The following is a 17,011-nucleotide window of genomic DNA, read 5'->3' on the forward strand; positions in this document are numbered from 1 at the left end:
TGCCCTGGCAGCAGGCCTACCTGTGCTTTTGACCCCCCTGGCCCAGCACCCAGCTGAGTTCTGCTTTCCCTGTCACTGAAGCCCGCTTGGATCTGAAGCCAGGCAAGGCACAAGGGCTGGCCTCCTGCAGAAGCAAACAGGATGGAGGGTGAAGTGCTGTTTCCTTAGGACCCACGTACAAGCAACAGGCAGTCTCCCTGAGGGATGGGTCAGAGCTAGTAGCCCAGAAGAGTTGTGAGCGGAGAGGATCCAGACCTGGGATTTTTAGGGCCATGCCCCCTTCTTGTTTCTTTAGTCCCTCTCTTCTAAAAAAACATAAATATCTCATACTCGTTTTTGAATGAAACAACAGGTATGTTTTCACATTTCAATCATGAAAAGCAAAAAGGCATACAATCCTGAATATGCCTGTTCATAATTTCCCATCCCTCTTCCTAGAGATTAGGACACAGCTTTCTGTTTTAGACCTCCAGTGGCTGAGCACTACCTCCGGGCAGTTCCCATCTGCTGACCTGTCAGACCCTGATTCCATCTTCTCAGACTCAGTGCCGTGTTCCTCCTGCTGCAGGGGAGGCCTGGCCCCAATCACAGGGTGAGCAAAACAAACCAACCTCAGACCTCACAGGACCACGGGGTTGCTGAGGGCAAGCAACCCCAAACCGGGGGTTTCCTAGAGTGGCAATCCACAAGGCAGTCTCTGTGCTCACCATGATGGGACATAAATGGTTTTTACCGAAGGCCATTCACTGTGTGATCCCATCTATGTAAAATGTCCAGAGTAGGCAAATCCATAGAGACAGAAAGTTGATTAGTAGCAGTACTAGTTTGGGGGAGGGCCACTGGGGAGTGACTGTTAATGGGTACAGAGTTTCTTTGGGGGTTGACGAAAATGTTGTGAAATTTTGGCTGGTAAATGTACCACTCTGTGAATATAATGAAAACAGTTGCACGCTTAAAAAAAAAAAAAGTGGGGGGCCGCTGCCCTCGTCTGCTTTGGGACACAGAAGTGCTGACAGCGGTGCTGGGCGTCCTGGTTCCCCCCCTAGATACACGCCCTGCGGTTGCACGGATCACCGCTGAGGCAGTCACCCTTCCACCGGCCTGGGGGCCTGGGTGGGTCTCAGGGCGGCACTCCTTGCCCGTTGACAGTTCTGCATCTGGGCAGATGCGGAGGAATCAGCCCTGCCTCCTTGGTGAGCCCCGCAAGCTCAGAGTCAGGCTGCTCACTCCTGCCAAGCACATGGTACTTCCTGTTGCTACAGGGGCCTGAACACTCCCCACCTCTGCCAAGCCTCCCTCTCTGGCTTCATAGTGGGAAGCACATCTCATGGGCCCTTTGGGACCTGGTCCCCACCTCCTTCTCTGTGTCATCACCACCTCTGTCATATTCTCCATCCTCTCCTCTCCTCCTCCATCCGCCCCGTCCCAGCCATACTGAACTATGGCCATGCACTTGCCTGGGGTCACAATGTTCTTTCTTTTTCTCCTAGAATGGCTTTCCTTCTTTTACTAGCTAAGTCCTACCTGTCCTTCAAAATTCAGTTCAGGTATCACCTCCTCCTGGAAGCCTTCTCTGATTCCTCCAGACTGAATGAGCAAACCCTTCTCTGTTCTTTCACCTCTGATCTAGCACTTACCACAGAGTTTGTATCTGTCCACAGCCTAGTATTCCCACTAGGTGCATTCTTTGAAGATAAGGGCATGCCTCACATTCCTGGATTCCCAATCCCTAGCCCAGGGCTTGTGGTGCCATGCATGTTCAATAGGTCTGAGCATGCGTGCTCCAACCGACCCAGTGGGCCCAAATCAGTGAGCGCTGGTGATGCTGGTCATTAAGGAGCAGGTGGATTTTGGCCCTGTGTCAGGACTGCCTTGGTCAGCATATCAGCTCCTGATTTAGGTAGGGTTTCGCTATGGTAGTGTCCAATCCCAACACTCGGAGTCCCTTGGGATTCTCAGGCATGTGGCTCCTGCCTCCTCAGAAAAGAAAACCAGCAGTGCTCCAGACTTCCTCCTTGCTGTCCCCATTACATGCCCACCCCACTTCCTGCCATTCTGGACTCACTCTAATGCATCCACTGCTGAGACTAGAGTGCTGGAAGTCTCCAGACACTCCTGGTGCATGCCATGCTAGGTCGTCTCAGTCATGTTCGACTCTTTGGAACCCCATGGACTGTAGCCTGCCAGGCTCCTCTGTCCATGCAATTTTCCAGGCAAGACTACTGGAGTGGGTTGCCATTCTCTTCTCCAGAGAATCTTCCTGATGGGGGGATCAAACCCATGTCTCTTATGTCTCCTGCATTGGCAGGTGGGTTCCTTACCACTAGCACCACCTGGGAAGTCCCAGACACTCCTGGACTTACCTGTAATCAGGTAACTACAAGCTAGAGAAAAGCAACTCCCAAGGACTGGAAAGGGGAGAGGGGTGGTGAGATTTTTGGCAGAAGGTTGGACAAAGTCACAGCTACATGGTTTCAGGAAAAGGATCAACTTCCAGCCCTTGCGCTACCCACAAGGCCTCCCCACTCTCTCAGCATCCTGCAGCATCTAAAAGATCAGGGGCTCCGAGGTCCCACTGGGCCTGAGTCCTGCTCACACTCTCACCTCCCACCTCCAGTGGGCGCTGCTGAGTTAATGGCCTGCACCATGTCAGTGGTGAGGGCATCCAGTAGGCTGGTGATAAATTCCAGTTTCTTCCCTTCTGGACAGCCTGAAAGACAAAGTGAGATCTGAAGGCACGTGCCAGGTAAATGATCAAGTAAAACAGCTTCCTCCACTACCACTGTTTCATCAACTTCTCCAAGTCCTTCTTGTCCAGCCAAATCCACTTTGGGAATTGTCCACAGCTCAGATGATTCGGTCTCTCATGTTGCAGGCGGATTCTTTCCCAGCTGAGCCAGGGAAGCCCCAGATGATTCTCATAAACCTCCAGAGTTCCTCTCCCCACAGCCCACAAGGGACCATCAGACCACATGAACAATAAAGCTTTCGGTGTTCTTCCAATCCACAAATTTTTGCTGAGTATTAACTCAGGCACTATGGTATATGTTAGGAATATGTTAGACAGGGCTCTTCTCCTCATAAAGTCCATAGTCTACTGGGAAACTCAAGTGGTACAGTGAGACCAGGCTCCTCCAGAGGCAAGGACCAGCTGCCAAAAGGGCACTAGGAATGCAGAGAAATCCAAGGTCAAAGTTGACTCAATGGACCTACGAGTTTATCTATCCAAGAACCTCTTCCTTTTTTTTTACATCTCTCCTCAGCCAGCTTAGATTATAATGATCAACCCTCCCTTAGAAGTATTCTCAAATCCTTTGTTTATTCCTCACGGTGGGACTCCCGCAAAACCCCAAGCATGGATGAACCTTTGCACAGATATGCCTTCTCCAAATCCACAGCCCCAGAGCTGAATGTTGCTGGTATAAACACCACCACACCACTGGAGAGATGGTTTTCCTGTAAATTCATGACTATCAGCCCCAAACAGGCCCTCAACACTACCTACAATTCTCCTGTCTGCAACAACTACTTCATTCTCTTCTCTCTGCAGTTCCCCCGGGTGTCTGGTTAAACGCTACTTTCTCAGTGAAGCCACAGATTTCTTCCTGCCCTTCTCCCAGCACCTCACTCTTTCCCTTTAGAGTACCTGTCACCATCTTCTTCATGTGTGTGTATTCCTTTATTTGTATACTCTGTCTCCCATACTATACAAGCTTCACTTCCGTTTTGATTACTAGACATACTCAGTGCCTGGCACACAGCGAAATCTCGATTCACATTTGTGGAAGGGGTGGCTAGACAGAGGGACACTGGTCTCTATGACTCCGTTCTCATGACAGAGTGATTTCTACAAACCTCACTCGGGAACCCCCAGACTTTCAAGAGCCTCTGTTTTCAGTTCTCCTTTGGAGTCCTGATGGGAACAGTGGGAGCTCCCACCAGCACTGACCTGATTAAAACAACAGTGTTTCGAGCCATCAATATTTAGTAATCATATTGTAACTCACTGGCAGGGAACACGGTAAATAAGAGAGACCCAGCCCAGCAGCCCTTCAGAGGCCCTGGCCCCTGCCTATGCCTCTTGTGCCATACTCCAGGGACAGTTCTGGGCCACCAGGGGTCATTGCAAAGGCACTCTACAGGGTTGGCAACGGATACTACCACGCCCCGCAGGGCAGCCTGTCCCTGAGAGTTAGTTTCTCTTCGCAGCCCTGGGGAAAAGGGTCCACAGCCCCCGGATCACTGTCCCAATCACCCTGCTGCTGCTGCTGCTAAGTCGCATCAGTCGTGTCCGACTCTGTGCGACCCCACAGACAGCAGACCACCAGGCTCCGCTGTCCCTGGGATTCTCCAGGCAAGAATACTGGAGTGGGTTGCCATGACCTCCTCCAGGGGATCTTCCCAACCCAGAGGACTGAACCCACATTTCTTAATGTTCTTTACTATGAGCGCCACCTGGGAAGCCCTTTAAGCCAAGGACTACATTTTAAAGACTTTTTATCTTTAAAAGAAGAGCAAGGAGGAGAAACCGTGTGTTCAAGAGTTCAGGACTAATTAGGGACAAATACCAGACTGGATGCCGACCCTGTGGCTCCTGCCATGCCCCTGCCCACTGTCCGTCCCTGCCCCAGCTTACAGATGAGGAAACAGACCCAGAGGCGGGCGCCGCTTCTGCACAAAGAGGGGGTGGTGGGACAGGAAAGGGTGAAGATGTCAGCAAGAGGCAGTGTCATCTCCTACCTGGCAGCTCCCTGTCCTTGAAGGGGTCCTCCACCTCCGCACTCTTAGCCCTGGCATCACTCTCACAACTGGGCATCACGTAGCTGAGAAGAGAGAGAGGCAAGGGGGTAAGGAGGGGCTGGAACCTGAGTCAACCTCAGCCCCAACTACCAGCAATGATCTGTGTGATCTCTAAGCCTACAGCACCCAGAGCTGGTGGCAAAATATCTCCCACACTGTCCACTAGCTACAGGGCAGTCCCAGCATCAGCGTCCCCACAGAGACACGTTCGGGCATGCTGCCACATCGTCTCAGCTACTCAAGTAGAGTAGTATCCCTTCATGTCTGCACACAGGATCTTTTTGACCCATAGAACCTAGTGACTCAGGCAAGGCAATAACCTGCCTGAGTGAACTGAGGTTCAGAGAGATTACCTCCTCTCCCCAAGGCCACCCAGCTAGAAAAGGCCAGTCCTGTGACCAGAACCCAAGATCCAGGTCTTTCTACCAGAACCTCACCCGCCCGCGAGCAGAGATGCTGCTCCCCGAGGGTCTCGATTCCCACCAGGCCAGGACAATAAATCCGGGAGATGTGCAGCGCCAGCCTAACAGGAAGCTGGTTCTCCTGCCCCGGGGCCCATCTGAGGGGCAGGACGGGCTCCGGAGGCTTACCGCGTGGAGGTCCCCGGCAGCGGACGCCCGGTGTCCACCAGCACACACCAGCAGTAGCCAGTGGACTGGTGGCACTGCACTGGTTTATAGAGTCCCCCAGGGGCGCACTCGGGGATCACAATGCCCTCGCGGGGGTTCTGCCGGGCCTCTTCCAGGGCACTCTGTCTCTCCTGGTCACACGAGTGAACTTTCTCTGCAAGAAAAGACACAGCCCGTGGTGACTTCCCACTCCTATGCTTTCCCTGCCAGGACCCGGCCTGGCCCCCAGGAACTGATGATGGCTGAGTGGTGAATCACCAAGGGGAGCCGGGTCCTCCACGCCAGCCCTGAGTGAGGAGCTGGAGGCGCAGAGCACTTCACCCTGACCCTCGCATGGCCAGGCTGCAGTAGCATTCATGTCAGTAGGCTCCAGCGGCTGCAAGGCAGCCAGGGAGGTAGGGCTTCTCTTCATCAGAGCTGCGGTTGGCCTCGGAGTGGAATCTCCTGACTGTTTTCAGAACAGTCCCTGCTCGTGTCTCCTAGCTCCAGCCCTGCGAGCTGACAGCTGAGGCAGGAATACCCGTGTATGTGGACATTCTCCCAAACCCAGAGCCAGTAGGACAGGGCCACAGTCACCATCCGCAGGGTGGGAAGATGCTCTGATGCCCGGCCCCCTAGAGGAGCAGAAAGAAGGCCCAAACCCACTCCTTCCAGGGCTCCACCCGAGCCAGACAAAGCAGGCTGCATGGAGCTGAGCTGATTACACAACCCTGCTTCCATTACACAACACACCTTCCCACAGGAAGGTGTCTGCACTCAGCAGCCTCAGAAACCATGCCAGCGTGTCTGAACAGCCAAACCTAGTTTTCCCAGAGTCAAGCCCAGCTTGAGGCATGACATGGTGCCCTGTGCACCCGGGGCTTTAGAACCCCACGGCCCTGACCAGTCAACCCGCCCGACTTCCCTTTCTTGTTTTTTGTTGATACTATGTGGGTTTTATTGGTTTGCTTCTTAGTTGTTCAAAATAAATAGCACTGGGTTTCTTTTCTCATTATAAAGAAATATTTGAAGAATCTCTTACCCCACCAAAGTTAAGTTCCACCTACCCTGGATCTTTTCTTTTGCATGTACACACATGCAAATACATATGCCCACATTTACGAGGTTTTTTTTTTTTTTAAACAATAAAAGGGACCATATCATAAACTCATACCACTGTTTTTGATCTACTTATTTCTCTTTTTATTCATTTACTTTATCATCACTTTATTTGTCTCATGAACAGTATTCCACAACTTTCCTCCTGAAGAATGTGACAGGAATCACCTTGGATATCCCGTGACTTTTTCACAGTGTGTTACAAAAATCCACTCGGAGAGCTAGGAATTTGGCATCAGCAATGTGGAGATTCATCCTGCTCACTGAACAAATGGATGAAAGTAGCAGAAGCTCAACTCTGATGGAGCCAAACCCTTTGAAATAATGGCCGTGTTAATGATACACACGAACCGTACAGATGTCAAAGCAGACTGTAGGTGTTCAGAGATGCAATGCCGTCTTAGCGGAAAGTCAGATGATGGGGAAATGATTTCTGGTCTCCTAAGAAAATAGGCTGAAAAATTCTCATTGCAGGGTGAGGGAGTATTTCCTTAAGGGCATAAAAATATCAGAAGGTGTATATATAGCATATTTGCTATTAAAATATAATTCTGATATGGAAAATGAAAAAAAAAAGGAATTACTGTTTTCATAATGCAAACATAGCAAAATTGAACAGAATCTCCTTGACTAGATGAACAGGAGTTTACAACAGTTGACAGACAATAGACTTATGATTCTAAACCCAGTTATAACTACCACCAGAACTGCCCCTAGAGGCAGTTTAGGGAAGAGACATGAACTGTTGGAGAGAGGGGGCCTTTGGGGAGACCTAGCCTGAAGACCCAGAATTTTGAATAGGGCCCCTGGCTAGGATGGAGCCTGGCACCTTCCAGAGGATTACACAAGAGTGTTTCAATAGCTCTCCCAACCCCAAGTGGGTAACTTTATTTTCCTACCTCGTATTTCATGCCACAAAAAAAAAAAAGTGACAGATGAGCAAAACCAAAAGAAAACAGCTTTTTACTGGCCCTGCGTTCATGTAACAACCTCTGACAGAGACTTTAAATTATAAGATCCTCCAGGCCAACATTCTAAAGCCATAAATCAGATGGAAGGCGAGATGTGAACAGAGGTGGAGAAAGATTCCCTGGGGACAGAGCAAATGATGGGCCTGACTTCACACCATCGGGGATCCTGAGACTGCAGGGATGTGGAGAGGAGCCAGCGGAGGAGAGGTGGGAACCCGTAGTCTGGGGGCTGTCGACAGATTTCTGGACGTCCTTGAAGGCTGTTCTGAGATGTTTGCAGCCCGCTTCCATAGAGGCTGCACGGAGTTCCATGGAGAATAAAACCATACAAATGATGACGCGCGCTAATTTGGAAAAACTAGGGGGCTAGCAGTGGAATTTGAGAAAAGACTAAACGCAGGGTTTATTACTTTATTACTTTTTTCTCTGTTTGCTTGCTTGCTTATTACTTTATGATGATCTCTGCAAGTCCAAGTGCTTCTCTAAGAAAGAGGCAGGAAAGGCTTATAATCATAGTACTAACCGTTTGCAAAGAAAACATGGAGAATTTGTCTTCCAACAGAGAGAAAATCTCCCCTAAAATCCTCTTTATACTAATAATAGTCAAAGCAAATATTCACTGAGAAGCATGTGCCAGGCGGTAGAATAAGGACTTCACTTGCCTAATCTCTTTGTCCCTGTGAAGTAGGTACTGCTATTATGCCCATTTTATTTTTTAAAAAATATGCATTTATTTATTTATTTAGCTGTGTTGGGTCTTAGTTGTGGCGCATGGGCTGTGATGCATGGGCTTAGTTGCCCTGTGGCATCTTAGTTCCTTGACCAGGGATCTAACCCACGTCCACTACATTGGAAGACGGATTCTCAACCACTGGAACACCAAAGTCCCTTTGCCACTTTACAGACCAGGAGACATTCACAAATTTTCCCAAGTTTACTCAGCCAGGCAAGAGGAAAGCGGGGGCTCGGGTCAAGGGCTCTGACAATCAAGCCTGTCTTGCTGAACTCTAGACAGAGGCTGTTGCCTCTAATCATTTGCTTTTAGGGGAAAGTACATTTATTTTTATGGTGTGAAGATTTTCCAGCCAATCCATTTGCAGACTGCCATAAACCTACTGCATTCAAAAGTAAATGTGTAAAAACCCACACTTACCCTTTTGACACAGCACTGCTTCTTCTGAACCAACAATTTCTCTCCGCTAGAGCACACTCCGGACTTCATACCCTCATATTTTTCCCTCTTTACCTCTGAACCAGAACACCTAAAGCCAAATTTGTAACTCACCCACCACTGACAGACAGCAACATGAGTAATAATAGCTAACTGCTCTCAGAGTGTTTACTACGTGCCCAGGTCAGTACTGGGCACTTTTGTTAACTCAAACTCAACACGAGCCTCTATGACAAGCGATACTATTGCCCTCACTGAGCAGACTGGCTGTGTGATTTCCCCAGGATCAATAATGAGGACGTGGCAGAGCCTGCATTCTGGCCCAAACAGTCTGTGCCCAGGCCATGGCCTTCATCTCTCTTAAATATCAGCTCTCACTGCCATAGGCTAATCTGATTTTTATTCTAACATGTTTTTCTTTTACTTGGTATTGTAGACAGTTACAAGATGGTACCAGCGGATTGCACCTCCCTGTATTCATGCCATTGGATAGACCCTCCGTGCTGACTCTGATTTGCTTTGACCAGTGGAAAGGACAGGGGTGACAGTATACAGTTTCCAGACCTAGGCCTGAAGACCCCTTACAATTTCCACTTGCCCTTTCTTGCAGTCCACCCTGAGACCACTCCATAAGGAAGGCAGTCCATCCTCCTGGAGGATGAAAGGCCACATGGAAGAAAACCAAAGGGGTCCAACCCACAGCCAGCACCACCCACCAGGTGTGAGGGTGAGGTCATCCTGGACATCCCAGCCCAGGTGACCCTCCAGTTGGACGAGTCCAGGAGTAAGTGAAGCCACAATCCATCAAGGAACCACCACTAACACTGTAGAAAGAATAAATTATTTTTGCTGTAAGCCTTTACATTTCTGGGTGGTCTGTTACCCAGCACTAGATAACTGAAACACTTAGACTTGCTCAACTCTTTATCAAATTGTGTGTGTGCACGTGCTCAGTCGCTCAGCCATGTCTGACTCTTTGGGACCCCATGGACTATGGCCCGCCAGGCTCCTCTGTCCACGGGATTCTCCAGGCAAGAATACTGGAGTGGGTTGCCATGCCTTCCTCCAGGGGATCTTCCTGACCCAAGGGTCAAACCTGAGTCTCTTGCATCTCCTCTATTGGCAGGCAGATTCTCTACCACTGGGCCACCTTGGAATCCCCTTTACCAAATTATCCTATAAATATTATATACCCCACAAGTATTGCAGCCCTCGTGGACCCTTCAACCAATCAATCAATCAATTATCCCTTTAGTGCTTCTCCAGAGGTCACGCAAACACTGATCAGTACATAATGAGAGGCATAAGCTTATTCTGCATCTGAAGACCCAGAAGACAGCTCCACCCTTAGGGCCACTGCTACCCTCTGCCCTTCTCAGTCACTCCCAAACAAATCTTAAAATTGACAACTGTGAAGAAGTCACCTTCCAGAATGCAAGCCAGGGGACCTACTTCAAGGGTCTGACCACTGGTTCAGAAACGAAGCTCCTCAGAAGTTGACACTCACTGTTCTGAAACATTCAATCTCTGCTCAGGGAAGTTCAGGGAAAGATGAGAAGATTCGAAGGTCTGGCCTGATAACTCTGAGAATGGGCTGGGACCATCTGTAAACACTGGGAAGACATAAAACATCGGGGGAGAAGGAACAGGCAGGGCTTGTTCAGGGCGACTCGGGAATACCTAACCACACATTCTTGCACTCAGGCACACTCAGCCCTTCTAATCCCACTCTGAGACAGTGCAGACAACAAGTGAAAGCCGATTCACTCCCCACCTGGCAATGGGTCGTCCCACTCTCACTCACAAACCTCTGGCTGCCTGAGAGAAGAAACACAACAGAGAACTAGCCCGTGGAAGGAATGAAAATGTGGTCCAGCTCTGGCAACCGGAAAGCACACAGCCCTCCCCACCAGTCACATAGCAGCGGAGCAAAGCAGGACTGCGCCTGGGTGGGAGTGGGCAGGGAGGGGGGCCGGGGAGAGAGAGACCAGGCTGAACCAGACAGACAAGCCCTGTCTGCAGGCCCAGGGTGCAGATTCTCGGGTGTCCAGCCAAGACAGGAGGAGTGTGGAGAACAGCCCTGTCTGCTACGGCCAGTCCCTGCCTCCGCGCCTCTCAGTGACCCATGGTAATTAGGAGCAATGGAGAGCGTGAACAATTTCAACCCTCAGCTAACCCTCCATCTCGATTTTAGCCCACAGTTTATCCTTTGTTTCTGGGAACATTTTCTTCTTTATCATCTGTTTCTTTTCTCTTCTTCACTTAAAAAAAAAAGTGTCCAACAAACATAAACATGAAAAGATTCAAGTTTCAGGTCCTTGGGCTGGTCTTTCTCTCTGGCTGCTACATTCCAGAGAAGCTGCTGAAGGAAGGAACAGACAGAAAAGCTGGGAGGCTGGGTAACCAAATGCCGGAGTGAGCAGGTATTGATGAGCCAGGCATATCTTGAACTCTTTGGAGAAAGAGCCAGGGAACCATATCGTGATGGAGACCCAGAGGGAGATGGGAGGAGAGAAGAGGCAGCACTCAGAGAACGTCAGTAGTGGCGGGGGTTCTCCAGAGAAACTGAACCAATAGGAAAACAAACAAACAAACAAAAAAATATATATAGATATGGCTATATATGTGGAGAGAGAGAAATTTATTTCAAAGATCTGGCTCCGAGCTGACAAGCTAGAAATTCAGGTAAGAGTGATGGGGCAGTCTCTAGTCCAAAATCAATAGGTCAGGCCAGCAGGCTGGAAATTCAGGCAGGATTTCTATGTCACAGTCTGGAGGCAGCATGCCTTCTCTTCCAGGAAATCTCAAGTTTCACTCTTAATGCCTTCAACTGATTGGATGAGGCCCACCCACACCACAGAAGGCCATCTGCTTTGCTTCAACTCAATTGATTATAAAAGTTAATCATGTCTAAAATAATACCTCTGCAGCAACATCCAAACTACTGTTTGACCAAACTGATTACTGTGGCCTAGTCAAGTTGGCCCCTAAAATTAGTCATCACTGGGTCCCTATGAAAAATGAGACCAAGAAAAAAGCCCAATCTTCTAGAAAACCATACACAGAAAAGCTGAGAAGAGTCATAGGTCTCAGAAACATGTATCAGGAAAGATGCCTCAATGAATAATGCCATCTCCCCAGAGAAAGAACCAGAAGCTCTCTTCCGAGGGCAGGATCAGCTGGGAATTAAAGGCAGCTTTTCAGGTTGCCTTGACCAAGCACCACCTATACTGCAGACAGGGGAGTGGGGCGGGGACAGGGCTGACGACAGCGTCCTGAGAGAGATCAGTGCTTCTGGGGTCTCAGATCTAATATGGGATCCAGGGTAACACAGGAGATTGGGGCTCACGGAGAGGATGCAGAGGGGGTCGAGGGACTTCCTGGCCCCTGGGACTGGGTGTGTGCTGGCACCATGGCAGGCTCAGGAAAAGGTCAGAAAAGTTTCATAAGATGGAGCAAGAAGAAAGAACTAGCCACGAGATCCTAACCTGCCCTCATTCCAGGCCTCCTCCATCCCCAGAGGTTTCCCTGGGGGGGCCCACCTAGAGCAAGGCCTCCCTCTGCTCCCCTCCTGGACTCCTCACCCTGGGCACTGGGACTTAACAAGACTGCAAGCTCCTAAGGGCAAGGGCCCTGCAGCAGCCTTCCTGACCCTTCCCCACATCCACCCCTGAGCCCCGTACCTCACTCATAGGGGAACCATGGAGACCTGGGTGTAAAGGATGCTCAGAGTATACAGCCCAAGAACACTGCTATTGCTTGACTCTTTGCTGTGCCATCCCCAGCTGCAGGATTCTGTGTTAGCCTGACACTTCAGAGATGGGCCCCCACCACTGAGTCACTGCCAAGTTTGGGGGTGGGGGGAGGTGGGGAGGGATGAGACCACAGAGTCTAGAAAAAGAAAATCTGTCCCTTTGACTCATCCTAGGAAATGCCACACTCAACCCTCAGACCATCTAGCACTAGATTTTCTTAAGGGAAAAATCAATACATGGTACCCGCCTGAAAAACAGGAGCAGTGTATCTATGTTGTAAAAGGAATTGTCCCACTGGGCCAAGAATATCAAGGAAAACAGTAGTGTTGTGTCGTCTACAATTACCCTGAAACCCCTTCAAATACCTCACACCCACCTAGCCTCTTATCAAAAATGAATGAAATGCTGAAGGATAACACAAAATAACAAGCTGTGTGTTAAAAAAAAAAAAAAAAAAAAACCTTTCCTGAAATTCCAGCACATGAAATTCAGAGGCGTAAGAAATTGCGTAGCTCCTGCCTCAGGAGTCTCTGGGTTGGCACGAGTGCCATGTGCTCTGGGGACTTTCACAGAGAATCTGGCCGATGAAGAAACTGCAGGAACAAAAGGAGGGACTGGAGGGACCAGGTTTGAAGGCACTGACTTCCTGTTTCCGAAGAGCCGGCCCTGTGACTGGACATGCGGTCTCCAGGGAGGAGATGCTGCAGGATGTATGATCTTGAACAGTTCGCAGGACACCACTGAGCAGCCCTTTCTATTTACTTGGCCACACGTGGTTCGGCACCTGTGACCACTTTTCTGTCCTCCTGTCATGCCCAGCACTGAGCTGTCACTTGGCCATCATCAATCCCCTAGTCTCAGAGTCATCCAGGGACTCCAAGAACCCCCTGAAGAGGAGGGGAACCACACAGAACCATTCCTCAGAGCTCCCTCTGGAACAGACAGTGGCCAAGAAAAGGAGAGGTCTTGCCAGGGCAGGGAAGAAGCAGACCCCCTGACAAACAGAACAAAGTCAGTCCTTGAAACTGTGTGCAGGTGTGTCTCAAGCAGGGGTAGATGTAGAGAGAACAGACACAGAATACGCACAAATGTCAAATGGTCACCTCTACCACGGGAGTAGGTTTCTTCAAATGACCCTTGAATCTAAGGGACGACAGAGGATTAGATGGTTGGATGGCATCACTGACTCAACAAACATGAATCTGAGCAAACTCTGAGAGATGGGGAAGGATAGGGAAGCCTGGCGTGCTGCAGTCCACAGGGTCGCAAAGAGTCAGACACGACTTAGAGACTGAATAACAACATAAAGGCCTTGACATGAGAGCTGTTGATGGGCTTGGAGCCCTGGGCAAGGCCCTTATTAGTCTGGGCTCCTTTTTCTCATTTAAAACGAAGCAGTGGTGGACTTCCCTGATGGTCCAGTGGTTAAGAATCCAACTGCTAATGCAGGGAACTTGGGCTTGATCCCCAGTCTGGGAACATTCCATATGTCATGGAGCAACTTGATTTCTAGCAAGACATTAGAAGCCAATTACAAGCCTGTGTGCTACCACTACCGAGCCCAGGCACCCAGAGCCTGAGCCCTGCAACAAGAGAAGCCACCACGATGAGAAGCCCGTGCGCTGCAACAAAGAGTAGCTCCCACTCGTTGCAACTAGAATGCAGCAATGAAGACCCAAAGCAGCCAAAAATAAATAAATCATATGAAGACTCTTGAGAGTCCCTTGGACTGCAAGGAGATCAAATGAGTCAATCCTGAAGGAAATCAACCCTGCATATTCATGGACGGACTGGTGCTGAAGCTGAAGCTCCATTACTTTGGCCACCTGATTTGAAGAGTAGACTCGGTGGAAAAGACCCTGTTGCTGGGAAGGATCAAGGGCAGGAGGAGAAGGGGACGACAGAGGATGAGATGGATGGATGGCATCACCGACTCAATGGACATGAGTCTGAGCAAACTCTGGGAGATGGTGAAGGACAGGGAGGCTTGGTGGGCTGCAGTCCATGGGGTCGCAAAGGGTCTGACACAACTGAGCAACTGAACAACAACAATACATTTCTTTAAAAAGGAAAATTCAGCAGGGGTACCAGAGGTAACCACTGCCACAGCCCACCATCTTACAACCAGGCCAGAGCTTCCCCATGGCTCAGGGCCTGATCCAGCTCAATCTCCCCCAGCCCAGAAGAGCCCTAGAACCAGGAAGCAGCTGAGTAAGGGGCAAGGCTGCTGTTTGCCCCCATGCCTCGCTCCCCCAACCCCCACTCCCGCCACGGCCATACTGTGTCCAACTGCCTGCGGCTTAGAACCCACCCCCGCCAAAGAAAACTAACAACGCCCGCCTCGTGTCCCCAACACACCCACTCACAGGCGTGTGTGCAGAGGCTCTGTAAATAGGGCCCGGTGCTCCGATGCAGTGCGGTGGGTCAGGAGGCGTAAGGGAAAATTACAAACCAACCAGCCTGTCTAAATAATTTCTCTCCGGGGCACCTAAAATGGCCATGCACGGTTCACTGTTGTCTGAAGTCGTACCCTCTGTCTTCCCACACAGACAGCAACTGAGAACTGGAGGAAAACAAGATCTAAATTCTACAGAAGCTACTTCTTCTAGTAGCTTCTGGGATGGACTGTCCCAATATAGCATATAGGCACTTTTTTTAAACTTTTTCCCCAAAGCATCACTGACTCACAGCCACTCGAATTTTAGAAAAGGCACCATCTCTACTGACTCATGCACTCAGCGAGCTCATATGACCCTTCCACCAAAAAGAATATGAAACTCCGCACAGCGGTTTTGCAATGACAAGTACTAAGAAGTGGGAAGCTGGCATCTTTGTAGTTTTTCATACTAATTTCACTGACCTTGACCTGACAAGCTCTTCCTTTAAGGACAAGAGCTAGCAAATAAAAATTCAGGTGAGAAGAAAGGAGAGGTCGTAGAAGGGGGGAGATGGAAAAGAGATCTTCTTTAATTTGTCAAATAAAGTATCATAACTTCACTCTTCTCCTCCAAACAATAACGCTGCACGTATGAGTGTGCTCATAAACTATATACCCTGTCTACTTTCAAAGTCTTCTTACAAATAAACACAGAATGAGGCTGCTCAGACCAAAGCAGAGATGGCAGCTGACTTCTAACAAGTTGGAAGAAGTCAATTACAATTATCTCAGCAGGGCCTTCGATTAAGGTTTCTTTTTTTTTTCTTCCAGCAGCAGAGGCCAAAAGTAGAACATTAGCATGCGGTGGGTTTGCTCTTAGTACCACAAGCATACAAACCAATAAAATCTTTGCTAGTGGAGCAAGTTCCAGACCCCTCCCAGTCACACTGCACCTCTATGTTCCAAACAGACAACATGGGGTAAAGGAGCAAAGTGACTGGGAGAACTAATCTTAAAGCAAAATTAAAATGGACTGTGAGGCTAGGCTCTCTGGGGCCTCCAAATGTGTTTCAGATCCTCTTAGCAAAGGGAGAACTTGAGAAAGGCCTTTGTTGTCAAAGAGAAAGTCATAAGAATGACCACCCATCCCCACCCCTGGCTCTTATTCTACTGGCCATGATGGACCAAGACACCTGCAGAAGATACATGGGCAGACATCCAGAAGGCCAGTGATAGAAATAAACATCAAGGATTTGTTTTTATATAGATATTTTAAATGCACACCGGCCCGGCCCCATCTGTGGCTGCTAACGTTAGTGGATTACTCATTCTTCCTTCCAATCACGTCATGTGCGAGTCTCCAGGTGGCTGTGGGGTATTTGCTTACAACGGCTACCGCTGGTTTCCCTGAAAACTGTTTATTTTTCCAGGCCTCAGGTCATTACGTCACCCCGCGGTTTCTGGGCAGGCCAAGAGCGCTGGTTTGGGGGGTGGGGGATCCAGCCAGGAGGTGCTATTGCCTCTGTGACCCCAGGTCCCAGTTCTAGGAGCAGCCACCCTGGCAGGAACTTCCAGGTAAGGGAAGAGTATCCAAAAGGTGACCAAGGGGCCCAAAGTAGGCCTAGGAGAGCACTGTTCTGACCCTGGCAGGTCAGGACAGGATGCTGAAAACAGCTTACTTGTGACTCGGATGGTGACTGAGGCAAACACTGTCATAATCAAGGAGGGCGGGGGTCACGGTCACAACAGATGTATAAGAAATTCATTTCCACCTTGTGTCCCCGCTGGTGGCTTGTCTCCCGGGAGCAGAGTTACCAGCAGCTGTTGCATTTGCAGATGGACCGAAGGAAGGTCTGCCAGGCAAGCAGGTGAGGAAGGAAAGACACAGTCCATTTGAATTGAACCCACAGGGCCAGGTGCTAGGGCCCCATGGAGTCAGATCAGATCATGACGTTAACTAGAAAAGATGGAGATAAAGGAAAGAAAGAGATGGGAGAGGAAGGAAAGAAGTCATATGACCTCACAGGTGGCCACCGGTGGGTACCAGGCCAGGAAAGAGGGAAAGGGCTGTAGTACATGCCTTCAGGGCATCGTCTGCATGAACAGAAGAGTGAAGGCTCACACAACCACATTTCCTGAGAGATAATATTTTCCCGGAGGAGAAAGCACAGAATTTTGTCACACAGAAAAAGAGAGAGGGAAAAAAAGAC

The 17,011-nt window shown here is 49.6% G+C and overlaps 1 protein-coding gene across 3 annotated transcripts in view; it reads right to left on the reverse strand.

Annotated features, from left to right (window-relative positions):
• Positions 1-17,011, reverse strand: part of SMOC1 (SPARC related modular calcium binding 1) — a 139,818-nt gene that overhangs the window by 12,512 nt on the left and 110,295 nt on the right. For all 3 annotated transcript variants that reach the window (XM_061156782.1, XM_061156781.1, XM_061156784.1), the window contains exons 8-10: positions 5,391-5,583; positions 4,741-4,823; positions 2,605-2,710 (exon numbers count right to left, since the gene is read on the reverse strand). In XM_061156782.1, coding sequence (XP_061012765.1) covers positions 2,605-2,710; positions 4,741-4,823; positions 5,391-5,583 — 382 coding nt within the window. The remainder of the gene's footprint in view (positions 1-2,604; positions 2,711-4,740; positions 4,824-5,390; positions 5,584-17,011) is intronic.

Source organism: Dama dama, chromosome 12, assembly GCF_033118175.1.
Source record: "Dama dama isolate Ldn47 chromosome 12, ASM3311817v1, whole genome shotgun sequence".
Lineage (NCBI taxonomy): Eukaryota > Metazoa > Chordata > Mammalia > Artiodactyla > Cervidae > Dama > Dama dama.